At 36.6% G+C, this 12,569-nt stretch overlaps 2 protein-coding genes across 6 annotated transcripts; one reads left to right on the forward strand and one right to left on the reverse strand.

Moving 5' to 3' along the window:
- LOC114165876 (serine/threonine-protein kinase PCRK1-like) lies at positions 1 to 4,169 on the forward strand. Its single transcript, XM_028050491.2, has 5 exons — positions 1 to 285; positions 1,103 to 1,973; positions 2,400 to 2,657; positions 2,892 to 3,011; positions 3,347 to 4,169. Exons 2-5 carry the CDS (start codon positions 1,143 to 1,145, stop codon positions 3,941 to 3,943), a joined length of 1,806 nt encoding a protein of 601 aa, XP_027906292.2. The 5' UTR covers positions 1 to 285; positions 1,103 to 1,142; the 3' UTR covers positions 3,944 to 4,169.
- Positions 4,170 to 4,743: 574 nt separating this feature from the next.
- Positions 4,744 to 12,119, reverse strand: HSL1 (HSI2-like 1). 5 transcript variants are annotated; one of them, XM_028051450.2, is made up of 13 exons: positions 11,801 to 12,119; positions 11,555 to 11,690; positions 10,485 to 10,566; positions 10,247 to 10,348; positions 9,241 to 9,878; positions 9,007 to 9,103; positions 8,711 to 8,885; positions 7,978 to 8,054; positions 7,481 to 7,906; positions 6,587 to 6,636; positions 6,281 to 6,424; positions 6,123 to 6,190; positions 4,744 to 5,878 (listed from the first exon to the last, which is right to left on the reverse strand). In XM_028051450.2, the coding sequence occupies exons 2-13, from the start codon at positions 11,665 to 11,667 to the stop codon at positions 5,100 to 5,102; spliced, it is 2,751 nt and encodes a 916-aa protein (XP_027907251.1). In that variant the 5' UTR covers positions 11,668 to 11,690; positions 11,801 to 12,119; the 3' UTR covers positions 4,744 to 5,099. The 5 variants fall into 5 exon arrangements, with proteins under 5 accessions (XP_027907251.1, XP_085523927.1, XP_027907252.1 ...); XM_085667801.1 differs by having other exon boundaries at positions 7,481 to 7,798; positions 11,824 to 12,118; XM_028051451.2 differs by having other exon boundaries at positions 11,824 to 12,118.
- Positions 12,120 to 12,569: the final 450 nt, after the last annotated feature.

Genomic DNA, 12,569 nt, shown 5'->3' on the forward strand with positions numbered 1-12,569 from the left:
CACCAGTATGAGACCAATTCTCTGTTTTTTACCATTCCAAATTTCCACAGACATACTCTTCATTTTCAAAGAAACATCACTTCCCACCACTCAGCTTTTTCATTCTGCTCACATTCTTTGACTTCATAAGGCCTTCTTCGTGGTCCAAGCACAACCACATGCTGTACCCATTTTTAGTTTCACTCTAAGTTGCATGAGCTTCTATCTCATATCTCTCTAAAGTTCCCTCCTTTTGATTCACTATATTCTCATGATTTGAACCCTCTTGTGTTTCAAAGTTTGTTGGTAGGTCACTTTTTTATTCCCTTTTAATCTTAAAAGCATTGCCTTGATTGTGTTTTGATTTGATTCATTAGCAGTTTTACTTAGTTTTTTAATTGAATCATGGAATCATTGCCTTTTCTTTGTTTTTTCTAGGGTGGGGTGGGGTTTGTTTTTGGCTGTTTCTAGTGGGATTGAAATCTCAGGGCCTGGAAAATTGTTTTCAAATCTGTGAAAATGAATTTACCAGGTTTTTGTGAGATTTGTTTCATGTTATGGATCTGGATTGATTTTCGTGTAGTAGAATGAGCGAGCATTTGTATGTATCTTGCTATTTTCTGAGAATAATGGGGTGCATGGAGTTTATAACTCCATGGAACAGAGTAGTTTGGTTTATTAGCAACAAAGCGTTTGTGATATTTACTGTGAAGATTGAGCAATGACATAGGATAAATGAAGTGATTAATTGCTCTGTTGTTGGGGGACCAGTTGATCCAATCTCATGATGTCTACTGTTGTACTTTTACATTTTATTTGCAGTCTTTGACCAGTAATAATGGTAACTCAGAGCAGGGAATGAGAGTGATGAGAATTGAGATGAGTGTAAAAGAGACATGGAAATGAAAATGAGGGGAAATGGGAGATTGCTATCTGTATTCATTTCATTGTTTCAAGTTGTGATCACTAGAGAATCTAAATAGAAAGAAAAACAAAATCTGGGTTAGGGAAATTTTTTCCGTACACATTTGTTCTTGAATCTACTTAGAAATTAAGGTAAAAGTAGAAATTCCATGATGCCATTGATGTCCTACTAACTTTGTTTAGGCCTTTTCTTATGCAGCAAAAGCAATTTTATTCAGCAACTGAATTCTGTACAGAAGATGGGGTGTTTCACTGTGCTGAAACACAAGAAGGAAAAGATCAATAAAATCAGATACACAAAATGTGTGAGCCATATTGAGCATGTTCCTACAGTACTCCCTGAACCTCAAACTCATACTCGTACCCTGCAATCTGCACCTTCTAGTTTCCGGAATAGAGTGAAATCCACTCACCCCATTAACAAAATCACCAATCACAGAACACGAACATTATCTGCTCCATCAGCTCTTGATGTGGCCAGACAAGATACTCTTACCACAGTCGAGTTCGAGGATCAAGAGGAATCAAGATACAATGTGGGATCACTGAAGGGGCAGCATTCATCTAATCCACTACCTTTACCACTTCCATCACACCAGGGTGGTGGTGAATTGAAAGCTACTGGAAGCTTTAAATCAGGAATAGTTACTGGTTCTGTGTATGCTCCTGATGCTGCAGAACATGATGCTTTGGCCACAGTTGAGTATGAGGAACAAGAAGAGTCAAAAAACCGAGTTGGTTTGGTTAAGGATCATTGTTCAACTAATTCACAACCTTTGCCTCTTCCATCTCGTCAAGGTGGTGGTGCTGCATTGAAGGCTAATGTCAGCTTTAAGATGGGAATGGCTACACCTCTTGTGTATGCTTGCGGACCTTTGCCTCTTCCCCCTACCGGGTTGCTTAGAAACTTACCGTTTGAGGAGATTGCTGCTGCGTGTCACAACTTCTCTTCTGATCGATGCATGTCTGAATGTCTTTCTTCTACCATATACAGCGCTTCATTTGGTGATGATGCTTCAAGTGCAAAGAAGTTTGAAGCCACTGTCACTCGCCTTCATTCTTCAACTCAGGTACTTTTCTGCATTTTGCATTATTAGTTTCATCTTTTGGTATCCTCATGGCTAGTAGAATGATGTTTGGTCATCCTTATATATGATGCTTCTGTTGCCAAATGCAAAGAAGTAATGAGATCTTGTTATGCCTTTTGAAAACCATTTTAAGAGGGGCATCAAAGAGTTTAGGTTTGTCAACTGCTATCATCTGATGTACAATTTAGCATCAGCTTCTAAACCTTGTTCTGCTTGCTGTCCTCCTTCCTCTGTTACTTCACACAGCACATTTGAATGTTTTCAAACCATTTTGAAATCAAATGAGGAAAGTTGTCAAAAGTTTTACTCTTACTGTTTCAAAATTTATGATCTTTGGCCCAAGACAAAAGTTTAAAAGCAGCCGAGAACTTTCTGACATGGTCTATGTGTGTGTAATGTATCTTTCAGGGATTGAAGGAATTCATAAATGATGTGAATACCCTTGCATCTTTGCAACATCCGAACCTCTGTAAATTGCTAGGATTTCATGCTCGTGATGGTTCTGAACCAAGGATGTTGGTTTATGAGAGGCTATACCATGGAAGCTTGGACCAGCAGTTGTTTGGGAGATCTGATGGCCATTCAATTGATTGGAACTCACGAATGAAAGTTGCCATATGTGCTGCACAAGGTCTTACTTTCTTGCATGAAGAAGGGCCTTTCCAGGTACTAATTTTCTGTTTTAGTTCAATTTGGTGTAAAGTGTATATCTTATATTCAAAAATCTGAAGCAGCCTTCCGTGGTCATGTCTGCACTATTTTTCTCCCTTCTTTACTTGTAGCTTTTAGACCACATTAAATGCTGTTGGACTAGTAAACAATTATATCACGAGAAAATACTTTTCTATGTTCCTTGTACAATTATATCTTTGCTGACGGACCTCTATGAATTAATTGTAGGCGATGTATAATGAATTTTCAGCAGCCAACATACAGATTGACAAAGATTTCAGTGCAAAGCTTTCTGGGTATGGTTGTGTGGGACGAATTCCCGAGGAAGAGATTTCTAGCAGTACATGTGTAAGTTCATTTACTCTCTAAAATGCTGTATGTGTATTTTTATGAACCATGAACTATTCATATGATATTTTTGAATTTGGATCCTCTACTGTATTTTTCTGTGCTGCTGCTGTGCCTTCAAAATACATTAATAAACACTATTTTGGTGTTTTGAAATACATTAAAAAGATTTTTAAACTATCAAAATCACTGTATTTTGAATGCACGTCACCAAAAAACTCAATAGAAAATTTGAACTCGATATTTTCTAGCTTTGAATCTTCTTATTTGAGATGTAAAAGTATTCCATAAGTTTTGATCTCATTCATTTGGTTCTTGAATTTATTATTGCACAGGCTGTTGGAAACCTGTCTGTGGAGACACTGGAAAGGGGAATTCTTACTCCAAAGAGCTATGTATGGGGTTTTGGAATTATTCTTTTGGAGCTACTTACTGGCAGAAAGAATGTGGATAGTCACCACCCCAAGGAAGAGAGGAACTTGGTGAAGTGGAGCCGGCCTTTCCTGGCCGATGATTTTCGACTGTCGCTGATTATGGATCCTCATCTTAAAGGTCGGTATCCTCCCAAGGCAGCAAGAGCAGTAGCTGACATTGCACAAAGATGCCTCCAAAAGGAGCCATCAGAAAGACCCCCCATGAGAACCATTGTTGAGCATCTCAAAGTGGTTCAAGATATGAAGTACTCATGTTGGTTTCCTCTGCAAGAGCCAGCAAAACAAATGTCAAGATCACCGAGTCTTAATGGTGTCAAATGTCTCACTCCTACATTGAGTTTCTCTCCCTCAACAGCACCGGTGGCTAGACCATCTGTTTCATCTCCAAGATGGTGTGCTGTGCCCACATTGCATCTTCCTCTTGGCGCTTGTTCCTCCACTTTCAACATGGATGACCATGTTAGGCCGGAAAGCCGGAAGTCCATCCTCAATGTGTAGGAGAGGTAGTGTTGAAGGATATTTGACTGTCTATAATGTTCATTTTTATTTTATTTTGTTTGTTGCTTTGGTCATTTTTTGGGTATTCAACACAATTGTATAGGAGATTAAGGTATGGTTCTTCCATATTTCTATTTATTTCCATGAGAAGATGTTCTTTTTGTAGATAGTGCAAAGGTTGGTTATACTGGGGATATTGATATGAAATTTGCATTGTCTCTGTTCCTTTCTCCTCTCTACACTTATTTTTTTCCCCTCAAATATCATTTCTTCGCTCAACACTAAACATGGCAAAAAAAAAAAAAAAGAAGAAAATCTAAAATATATTCTGACAAGAAAATTGACCTGATTGGGTTTCAGGGTGATAACTAATTTATTTATTTTTCACGAAATAAACCAGATTTTTTTTTAAAAGTCCTTTTGTTTTTTATTATTCTATTTTCTGTAATTATTGTACATTTAATTTAACAATAATTAAACTTTTCTGTAAACAAATCTAAACGTACATCCTTTTAACGAATAGGAGAAACGACATTTAACTCCTAATTGGTTTACAACTTATAATGCATTAACAATAATTTTTTCTCATCTAATTGATTCATGGTTAATAATATAAGAATTTAAATTAGAGTAAGTATTTATTTAAAATAATATGAAAAAAGAGACATCAAAAAATGATAGCTATGTAAAGTAAAATTGGAGTAGTTTTTACGGAAATCACGTCACTATTAAATACGTGAAAGAGACATTAGTTGTGCTGCATGGGTGAAATGCAAATGGGTATTCAAACAAAACACCCGTACTACAAAAATAAATAGGCGTCCTCCCCCTTCCTCATTATAACAGAAAAGAAAGCAAGCAATGCTTATTCAGAGTTATCACACAGACAAAAAATACAAAAAACAAGGTGTTGGAACAGCACGGAGGTACTAACCACCTTCTACTCCTTGCCTCACTAGTTTACAACACTTAAACACAAACTTTTGCGTGTATATATAGGTTATTGAGTTTGGGGGATATTTCTCAAGACACAAACAATAACAAAAATATAGACATACAAAAGAACCTCCTATAATTTTATACCTAATGCCAGAACGATTCTTGTAAAATAATTTCGGAGTAAAAAGAAGGAAAAAAAAAATGTAAGTGTAAGATTTCATGAGAGTGAATTGTTTTGGTCTTTATCTTGCCCACTGTTCTCTTCATGACTGCTATCCTGCTCATGAATAACTGAAGCCGTACCGCTATCCTCGTTTTGTCTTCCCTCATTATCGTTGGTTGTCTGTGCCTGCACATTTGAAGCTGAATTTGTTTGCTGTTCTGATATCAAACTAGTAAGGCCATTTTGCTTCAGGTAGGTCTCCAACGGGAGATTTGCTTCTTCAAGAAGACTTGTCATGCTCACATTATTTGGCCCGGTTTGCGCTTCTTCTCGATCAGGTTGGCAATTCAAATCTAATTGTCCCTTGGCAGCTTCAGCAACTTGGTCTTGAGTCCTTGGCTCCAACTCACTTGGCGCCCTTACTTCATTCTCCAAACCATCAACTGGAGTTAAATGTCGTGAGGTGCTGTCAACTTCTGATTCCTCCTTGGTCCGCCATGCTAACTGATTTCTCTGAGCAATCTCAGCTTCACGTTCCGATTGACGCTTCTTCTTTCTCATCATCAGGGTTTTAAACCGACGTTTAACTGTCATGCACACATTGCAGGTGCAAGTAGGTTTGTGTTTGCCTTTTCCACTTGGTGGCTGGATACAGACAATGCAAGAACACCCAGGTCTATGCCGGGGATGTTTTGTGGTGGTGACGACTGGTGTCCTGCCAGAGTCACTTGCATCATCTCCAAGTATTGCTGCATTTGCCAAAGCATCCAGTCCTGAAGATTCATGGTCCAGGGCTGGTCTCTGGCTTGCTGCCAATCTTTGTTTCTTGAATTCTGTTCCAGAATAAATAATTTTAAGTATATTTGATATCATCAAGAATTTGTTGACAGGAAAAAGATGCTAGCATGTATTCATAATAGTCACAGAATTACTATCTGAGTTCGTGCAGCACAATTTGGGATTACAAATTTTCCGGTTTCTAGGACGAAGATAATTTTATCTAAAAACCATTTCTAGTAGTATGTATTGGTCCGCAGTAACTAGGAAGCATAGAAAACACAACAAATGGATAAATACCTTTATTCAACCTCAGAAGATTATCCAGTTCCCTTGGGTTCAATTCATTGGGAGCAGCACACGAACACCTGTTGACAGCAATGCAGAAGCATCGTCTTGACTAATAAGTATTGGTATTAATATCATAGCAGTATTGTACTATAAGGTCTTCTGCTCACCTGCTCTGATCCCATAAATTCTCCACACATGTCCATTTAGGGGGAATTAGTACATCAACTGGTAACTTCCGCCATTTTGAGCAACTATCACACTGCGTCCACTGCTCATTCACCCTAAGTTCAATCACACTCCGAATTGAAATACTTGATAAAAAAAATACAAGTTTATGAATTGGCATAATTTGTAAAAGAAATCATAAAGTTCCATAGAAAAAAAGAAAAGAAAATAGGAGGGACTGTAGGAGAGGAAAAACCTGACACATACAAATAAAATAGAAAAAAACTCTATGCACATATTCATCTTACCCAGCTGATCGAACTACGAATATACTCCTCTTTCCAAATACAGGAGGTTCCTGCATGAATTGAAAAGCAAAATCTTAAACAGGTTCTATGATAAAATTTATTGTTATTTAATAAGTATACTAATTAAGATATTAGTGAAGCTGAGACGCTAGCCCTAATAATTGGTTAGTAGTATCATGATAATTAATACAAGAAAAGTCAATTTTCTTAAAAGGAGAGTATTAAAGAGTGGCCTAAGGAAACGAAAATAAAAAAAAACATTCAATGAAAAGAAAATACTTATTATGATAAAGATAGAAAAAAAATTACATTTACTATTTTAAGTAATTGAAAGCATTTAATAAAGTATATTAAAGCTTCTTAACTAGCGTCTTTAAGACACTTGTCAGCAAATTAAAAACTGTTAATTATATCGCTGACCCAATCTGAAGTTTGACAAACTCATGCCTTCGTCCCTCTTGTTGCCCATCCCCTACCCATTTACTAGAATTATTCCTATGCATATACATTCCCTGAAAGCAAAGGCTTTATATAACCTGAAACTATAGAGGCACTTTAACAAGTACAAACTAGCCTGCCATATTAACAAATTCCATAAATTGCAAATATCAGGAGAGGTCAACTACTGACGTATGCTAAACTACCCATATTTGAGAAGTTCTGACCGTTTAGAAAACATATTTTCTTCTTTAGATTTAGACTCAACTGGAGAGAAGAGTTTAGGATAAGATGAATGCATTAAGAAACTCATTAATGAAAGGCTCATCCACTTTTATTTGGGTTAAAATTGGTGCTGAGTTAACATAGCAGACACAATAAGTTAACCTCTCACGCACACTAATAGAATGGGTGAAATTCATAAAAATGAAAGCTTCTTCTAAATTGTTTACTTACTTCATACTCTTCAAAAACCTGATCCTCAATCATGACAATGCTTGGCTTAACCGCAGGAGGTGGTCGGAGCAAATCCTGAGCCTCTTCCCAAGTAAGTTTCAGCTCCAGTGCATCCTGGCTATCAATAAGCAACCTCTTACTTTTTGACCCAATATTCCGAGTTCTTTTCTTCTCAGGAACCAGCACAGGAGGCAAAGGCAATCCCTCTCTTTTCCTGCTTTCGGGAATGTCAATGTTATGCCAGTTCATGTCACCACCAGCCGAGTTCCATTTTTTAGACAGCACATTTAGGTGGGTTTCTGAACATCCCTTTTGTGACTGAAGAAGGCCAGAGTAACCACTTAATATAGGTAGATTCTCATAAACACCAGAATAGGAAGTTTCACTTGAATGAGACCCATTGGGCATATTAGATGGTAGTGTTTCCTGCTTAATAGGTGATTAAATGCCAATTCAAAAAGTTTGAGTTTGGTATATGAACTAAAAGTAACTGTTACCTGTACTGCTGTAGAATTTGTTGCCTTTCTAAACCCCATTATAAGTTTCCCCTCAGGGTCCATACGGCTAAATGTTACTGCAGAAATTTTATTAAAAATGTTTAAAATTTTTTGCAACAAAATATCAAGATGAAACTAAAATAAAAATAGAAGCAACCACAGGTTGACATTGAAACTTAGTAATTGTACTGAAATCAGTTTTTTTTTTGCACTGAAGAGAACCAATCAAATAAATCCCCAAAAACATGAGCAACATTTTGTTACGTGGTGATGGTACTTTGTCCAAGGAAAACAAATCACTGGAAGTTAATTACAAGTACTTTATCAGAACATAAAGAAGAAACACAGTAATGGTACAGAAATCAGTTGTTTTACAAAGAAGAAAGCCGATGAGATAAATCCCCAAAAACATGAGCAACATTTCATTAAGTGGTGCTGGTACTTCATACTAAGAAAAAAAAAATCAGGGGAAATTACGAAAAAACAAAAATACACCAGGAAAGCCATTGTGGTTAGTATCTTAAAGCAGAATGTCTGTTAGGTATGGCTATTGACTAGTTCACAGAGTGAGTGAAAAATTAGCAAAGATTCTTAGAAAATGATATTGATTAGTCGCACCTTTTTTTAGAAGACATGTAGTGAGTATAATCTTAGAAAATGAAAGTTTCGATGTGGTTCATCTATTCTAAGAATGGATAATTTAACAAATTAAGGGATTCTAAGTAAAATATACCAGTATCTCCAGCTTGCAATTGCATAGACTGAATGCAGGGGGTTACACCTTCTAAAACATACATCCTGCTGTTATTATTTGGCCAAAATCTAAATTGAAACATCCATTCTTTTCCTTTCACATCTTGGATTCGTAAAGGAAGGCCCTCTGGTTGAGAAATTTGAGGGAAATATGCCTGCACAATCATTAGCTCCAATAAATTATGAGACTCGTCAAGAAAAATAACTTTTAGTGGATTATTTATTAATATAAAATGACAACTTAGGCAGTTCAACAAATAGGCTAGGATAAATTACTTCAGCACATGCTTTTGGTAAAACCAGGCGACCAATTCGTCCAGCATCACTTGCACTCAGCATCTTTTCGAAGAGTGGCACGATAGTGGAATTTGAACTTGAATATATCATGAATCATGGTTAAGGAAATGCTAATGTAAAGAGTAACTATCAAAACAATAATAATTTAATCAACCTGCATAATTTTCTTGCCGGTGATTAATAATTTATCAAACTAATTACAATGTTGGATACTCTCCTGATATTTGTTGCAACTCTTGATCAGTAATTCTGGGCCAATAACGCGGAAGCAACTGATTCCTTCCCCGACCTTCAGCGGGTGGCCTTGCCACACGAATCTGGGATACCATACCAGCATTTACTTCTAGGCCTGTGCCACTGGTTGACCTAGGGGGCTTAGGTAAAAGATGGCGTGACCTTGATCCCAATAAAAGTGAAGATGTTTTACTTTGTTCCCTTTCATCAACAACAGAACTATGAAAGGGGTTTGAATTTCCTAAGGGAGTAGCAAGGGTCATACTTAAATTAGTTTGTGCCAAAGATTCATATATATCTCGTATTTCTGTGTCTGCCTTACAATTCTCTGCTTTGGAAGCCTTGGATGATCCATTAGACTCAAAATGAAATTGTGATATCAAAGTGCTTCCAAGTTCTCCAACAGAAGGCAAAATTTCTGGTTTCATTTCTGTAGAAGGCCCATCTGTTTCAACTTTATGAGGCTTGAACCAGCATCGGAGACCACCATTCTCTGCATAATGCCCTCCTTGCATACCCCTCAAGTTTAATTGGTTAGCCAGAGAAGTGCACTGCTGCGCACTGACATCTATTACCTTTGAAGTCCCGGAACCATTAGGCTTTTCATTGATTGCAATCTGTCAAAAATTGTCAATTTTGAGAACATACAGTTAGACTTAAAAATTATCAACATAAAAATATACATCTAAGATGCCAAACCTATTTATGGAAGCACAGATTTGAATTGCAGAGCTTGCATAACAAAGTTTTTATTTGTTCTCTAGATCGTAGACCACTCAATTTACCTCCATAGGCTAATCAATAAATAATTTATCAACCTCATGATGATACAAGTTTCAGTCAAAATTAAGGTCTTCTATCCAACATTATATACATTGATACATTTAAGGGAGTTGTGAAAATCAATAAAGGAACAATATTTTCATGTGTTTGCATAGTGGCGAACATAAATGGTAATTTAAATAAAATGGTGAAGTTGTTTTACAGGTTGAAGTCCTGAATTCCTTGCACAGCTTATACAGCTTACACCACCAGTATCTAATAATTCAAGCTGAGACATAGAAGCAATGCATCCACAATGGAGACGCTGCAGGTAAAAGAACATATACGATCATTAAGCTTAACACAGCACCTGGAAGTACCAGAATTAGGAAGCAAAAATTATCCCAGTCTTATATACACTGTGACTATGCACCAAAAATACAAATACTTAAGCACTCTACCTTGTCACATGAGGTGCATTCTCTCCAACCAGAATCGTTTGAATGGAAAGTATCACAATATGTTGATTGCTCATAAGCAGTACTACATCAGAGAAAAAAAAATCAGTAGTAAGAATTTGTCTCCCAGTGAAGGCCAATTCCAATAAATTAAAGGAAGGTTTGCAGACTTATTGATGCAAGCCAATACTTAATCTAAAGGATACACGCTATCAATATGATACTGTTTACACCTTATAGAGTTCAAATTTGAAAATGAAAATCGTAAGAGCAATTTTTGTATGAAAAGTTGGTGAAATAAATTGGTGGAAGCATATGCATTAATTTCAATAAATTATTATAAAACTATCATATGATGTGATCTAATATGAGGCAACGTTCAAATTCAAGATGGTTTTTTACAATAAATATTCAGCTAGATGAAATCCCAGTTCCACAGCATCTCACACAAGCTTTATATTCTGACATTCCATACTTATACAACTACCTGTTTTTCTTTACTTTTAATTTCTTTATCCCATTTTTGGGGAAACTTATGCTACCTCGCATTTATTAAAAGAAAAAAAAAACTTTGGTCATTTAATAAAAAAAGTAAGGAAATTGAACACGGTAAATCATAAACATATCCCATAAAGAACGTCATAACTTGTAGTCCCTGGTCAGCAACAACAACTAAGATTCGGAGACCCAATTTTACCTACGACAACTTCATCCACTCATCACACAATTTAAGTAAAATAAAAAATAAAAACATAAAACCGTGTAAACGCCACTACACTAACTTTAGAAAATCGGGAGGCCCAAGAAGAAAAAAGGTAGCCACAAGTCAAAACTTTAGATTATGAAAAAATTAAATTAGCAACTTCAAACTAAACTTAAAAGAAAAAAAATAAAAATAAAAATAGAAAAAAAAAACAAAATAAAGCAACCAATTAAAACCAACAAAGCCACAAATCACAGATTACTCCAAAGTTCAAATCCATTATTGTGTTCCGTACAACAACCCCATAACAACTCAAGCGTTAATTTCAACACATGCGAACCGATCGATTCGATATCTAGAGTATCATTACCCGCACTTATCACAGAGATCGGCGAATTCGCCGGATCGCAGGGCCCAGCCTTTGCGCCACCGAATCGTCGTCAAGGTGGCGCACGCCACGTTCATGCAGCTCCTTGACTCCATTTTCAACTCCAATTCCACGCCCTCTGCAGCACACAACAAAAACCCGAAAAATCAAAACGAAAAACCCTAACTATCACCTCACCAAGTCGCTCGACGTCGGACGCAAAATCCGTCAGCGGAGACCACACCGTACCGAAATTAAGCCTGAGAGCGAACCTCGAGTGGCCGCTCCGAGTCGCCGGAAGTTCGTAACTAGAAGTTCCGGTCGCCGGAAGTCTTCACGAAGTGCGGGCGCCGCGAGTGATGAGGTTTAGGATTCGCATTCGCGTGGAAGAGTGGTGGCGAGTGTGATCACACCGTTGTTAGAATCTGAACAGAGGAGAGGAACCGGAGAGAGATTTGAATGGACGGTAACCGGAGAGAGAATATGAGAGAATAAGAGAGGGTGAAACAGAGAGAGAGAAAGGAGGCGTGTGCATGCAGAATAAGAAAGAAGAAAGAAAGAGGCACCAAAATGCATGCACGATGATTATACTTCAAGACTCGGCCAACTCCCCACTTGCTTCCTTTTTTTTAATTTTTAATTTATCATCATTATTAGAATTATTATTCTTTTTGTAACTTTTATTATTATCGATATCATTGTGGTTGGTTAGTTACTGTTATTCTTTATTTTCCTGTATCTTTCTTTTGTCAGATAATATTCAGTATATTAACCGAAGATTCCTGGGTGTAAAAATATTTTTTTATTTTTTATCAGCGTTAACATTTCTCTACTATCAATAAGAATTTTTCTTTTTTACTTTTTAAATGAGAATAACTTCTTCCTTGACAAAAAAATAAAAGTTATTAATTTTCTTGTTGTAAGTAATTGCTTTTAAGAAATTTAAGCAGTAAATACTGTATTTTATAGTTATTTAAATATTATTTCTGAAATTAAGATTTAAAGAAAATAGTTTAAT

The sequence above is a fragment of the Vigna unguiculata genome, chromosome 10 (genome assembly GCF_037176805.1).
Source record: "Vigna unguiculata cultivar grain cowpea cultivar isolate G323 ecotype 2 chromosome 10, ASM3717680v1, whole genome shotgun sequence".
In the NCBI taxonomy this organism is placed as follows: Eukaryota; Viridiplantae; Streptophyta; class Magnoliopsida; order Fabales; family Fabaceae; genus Vigna; species Vigna unguiculata.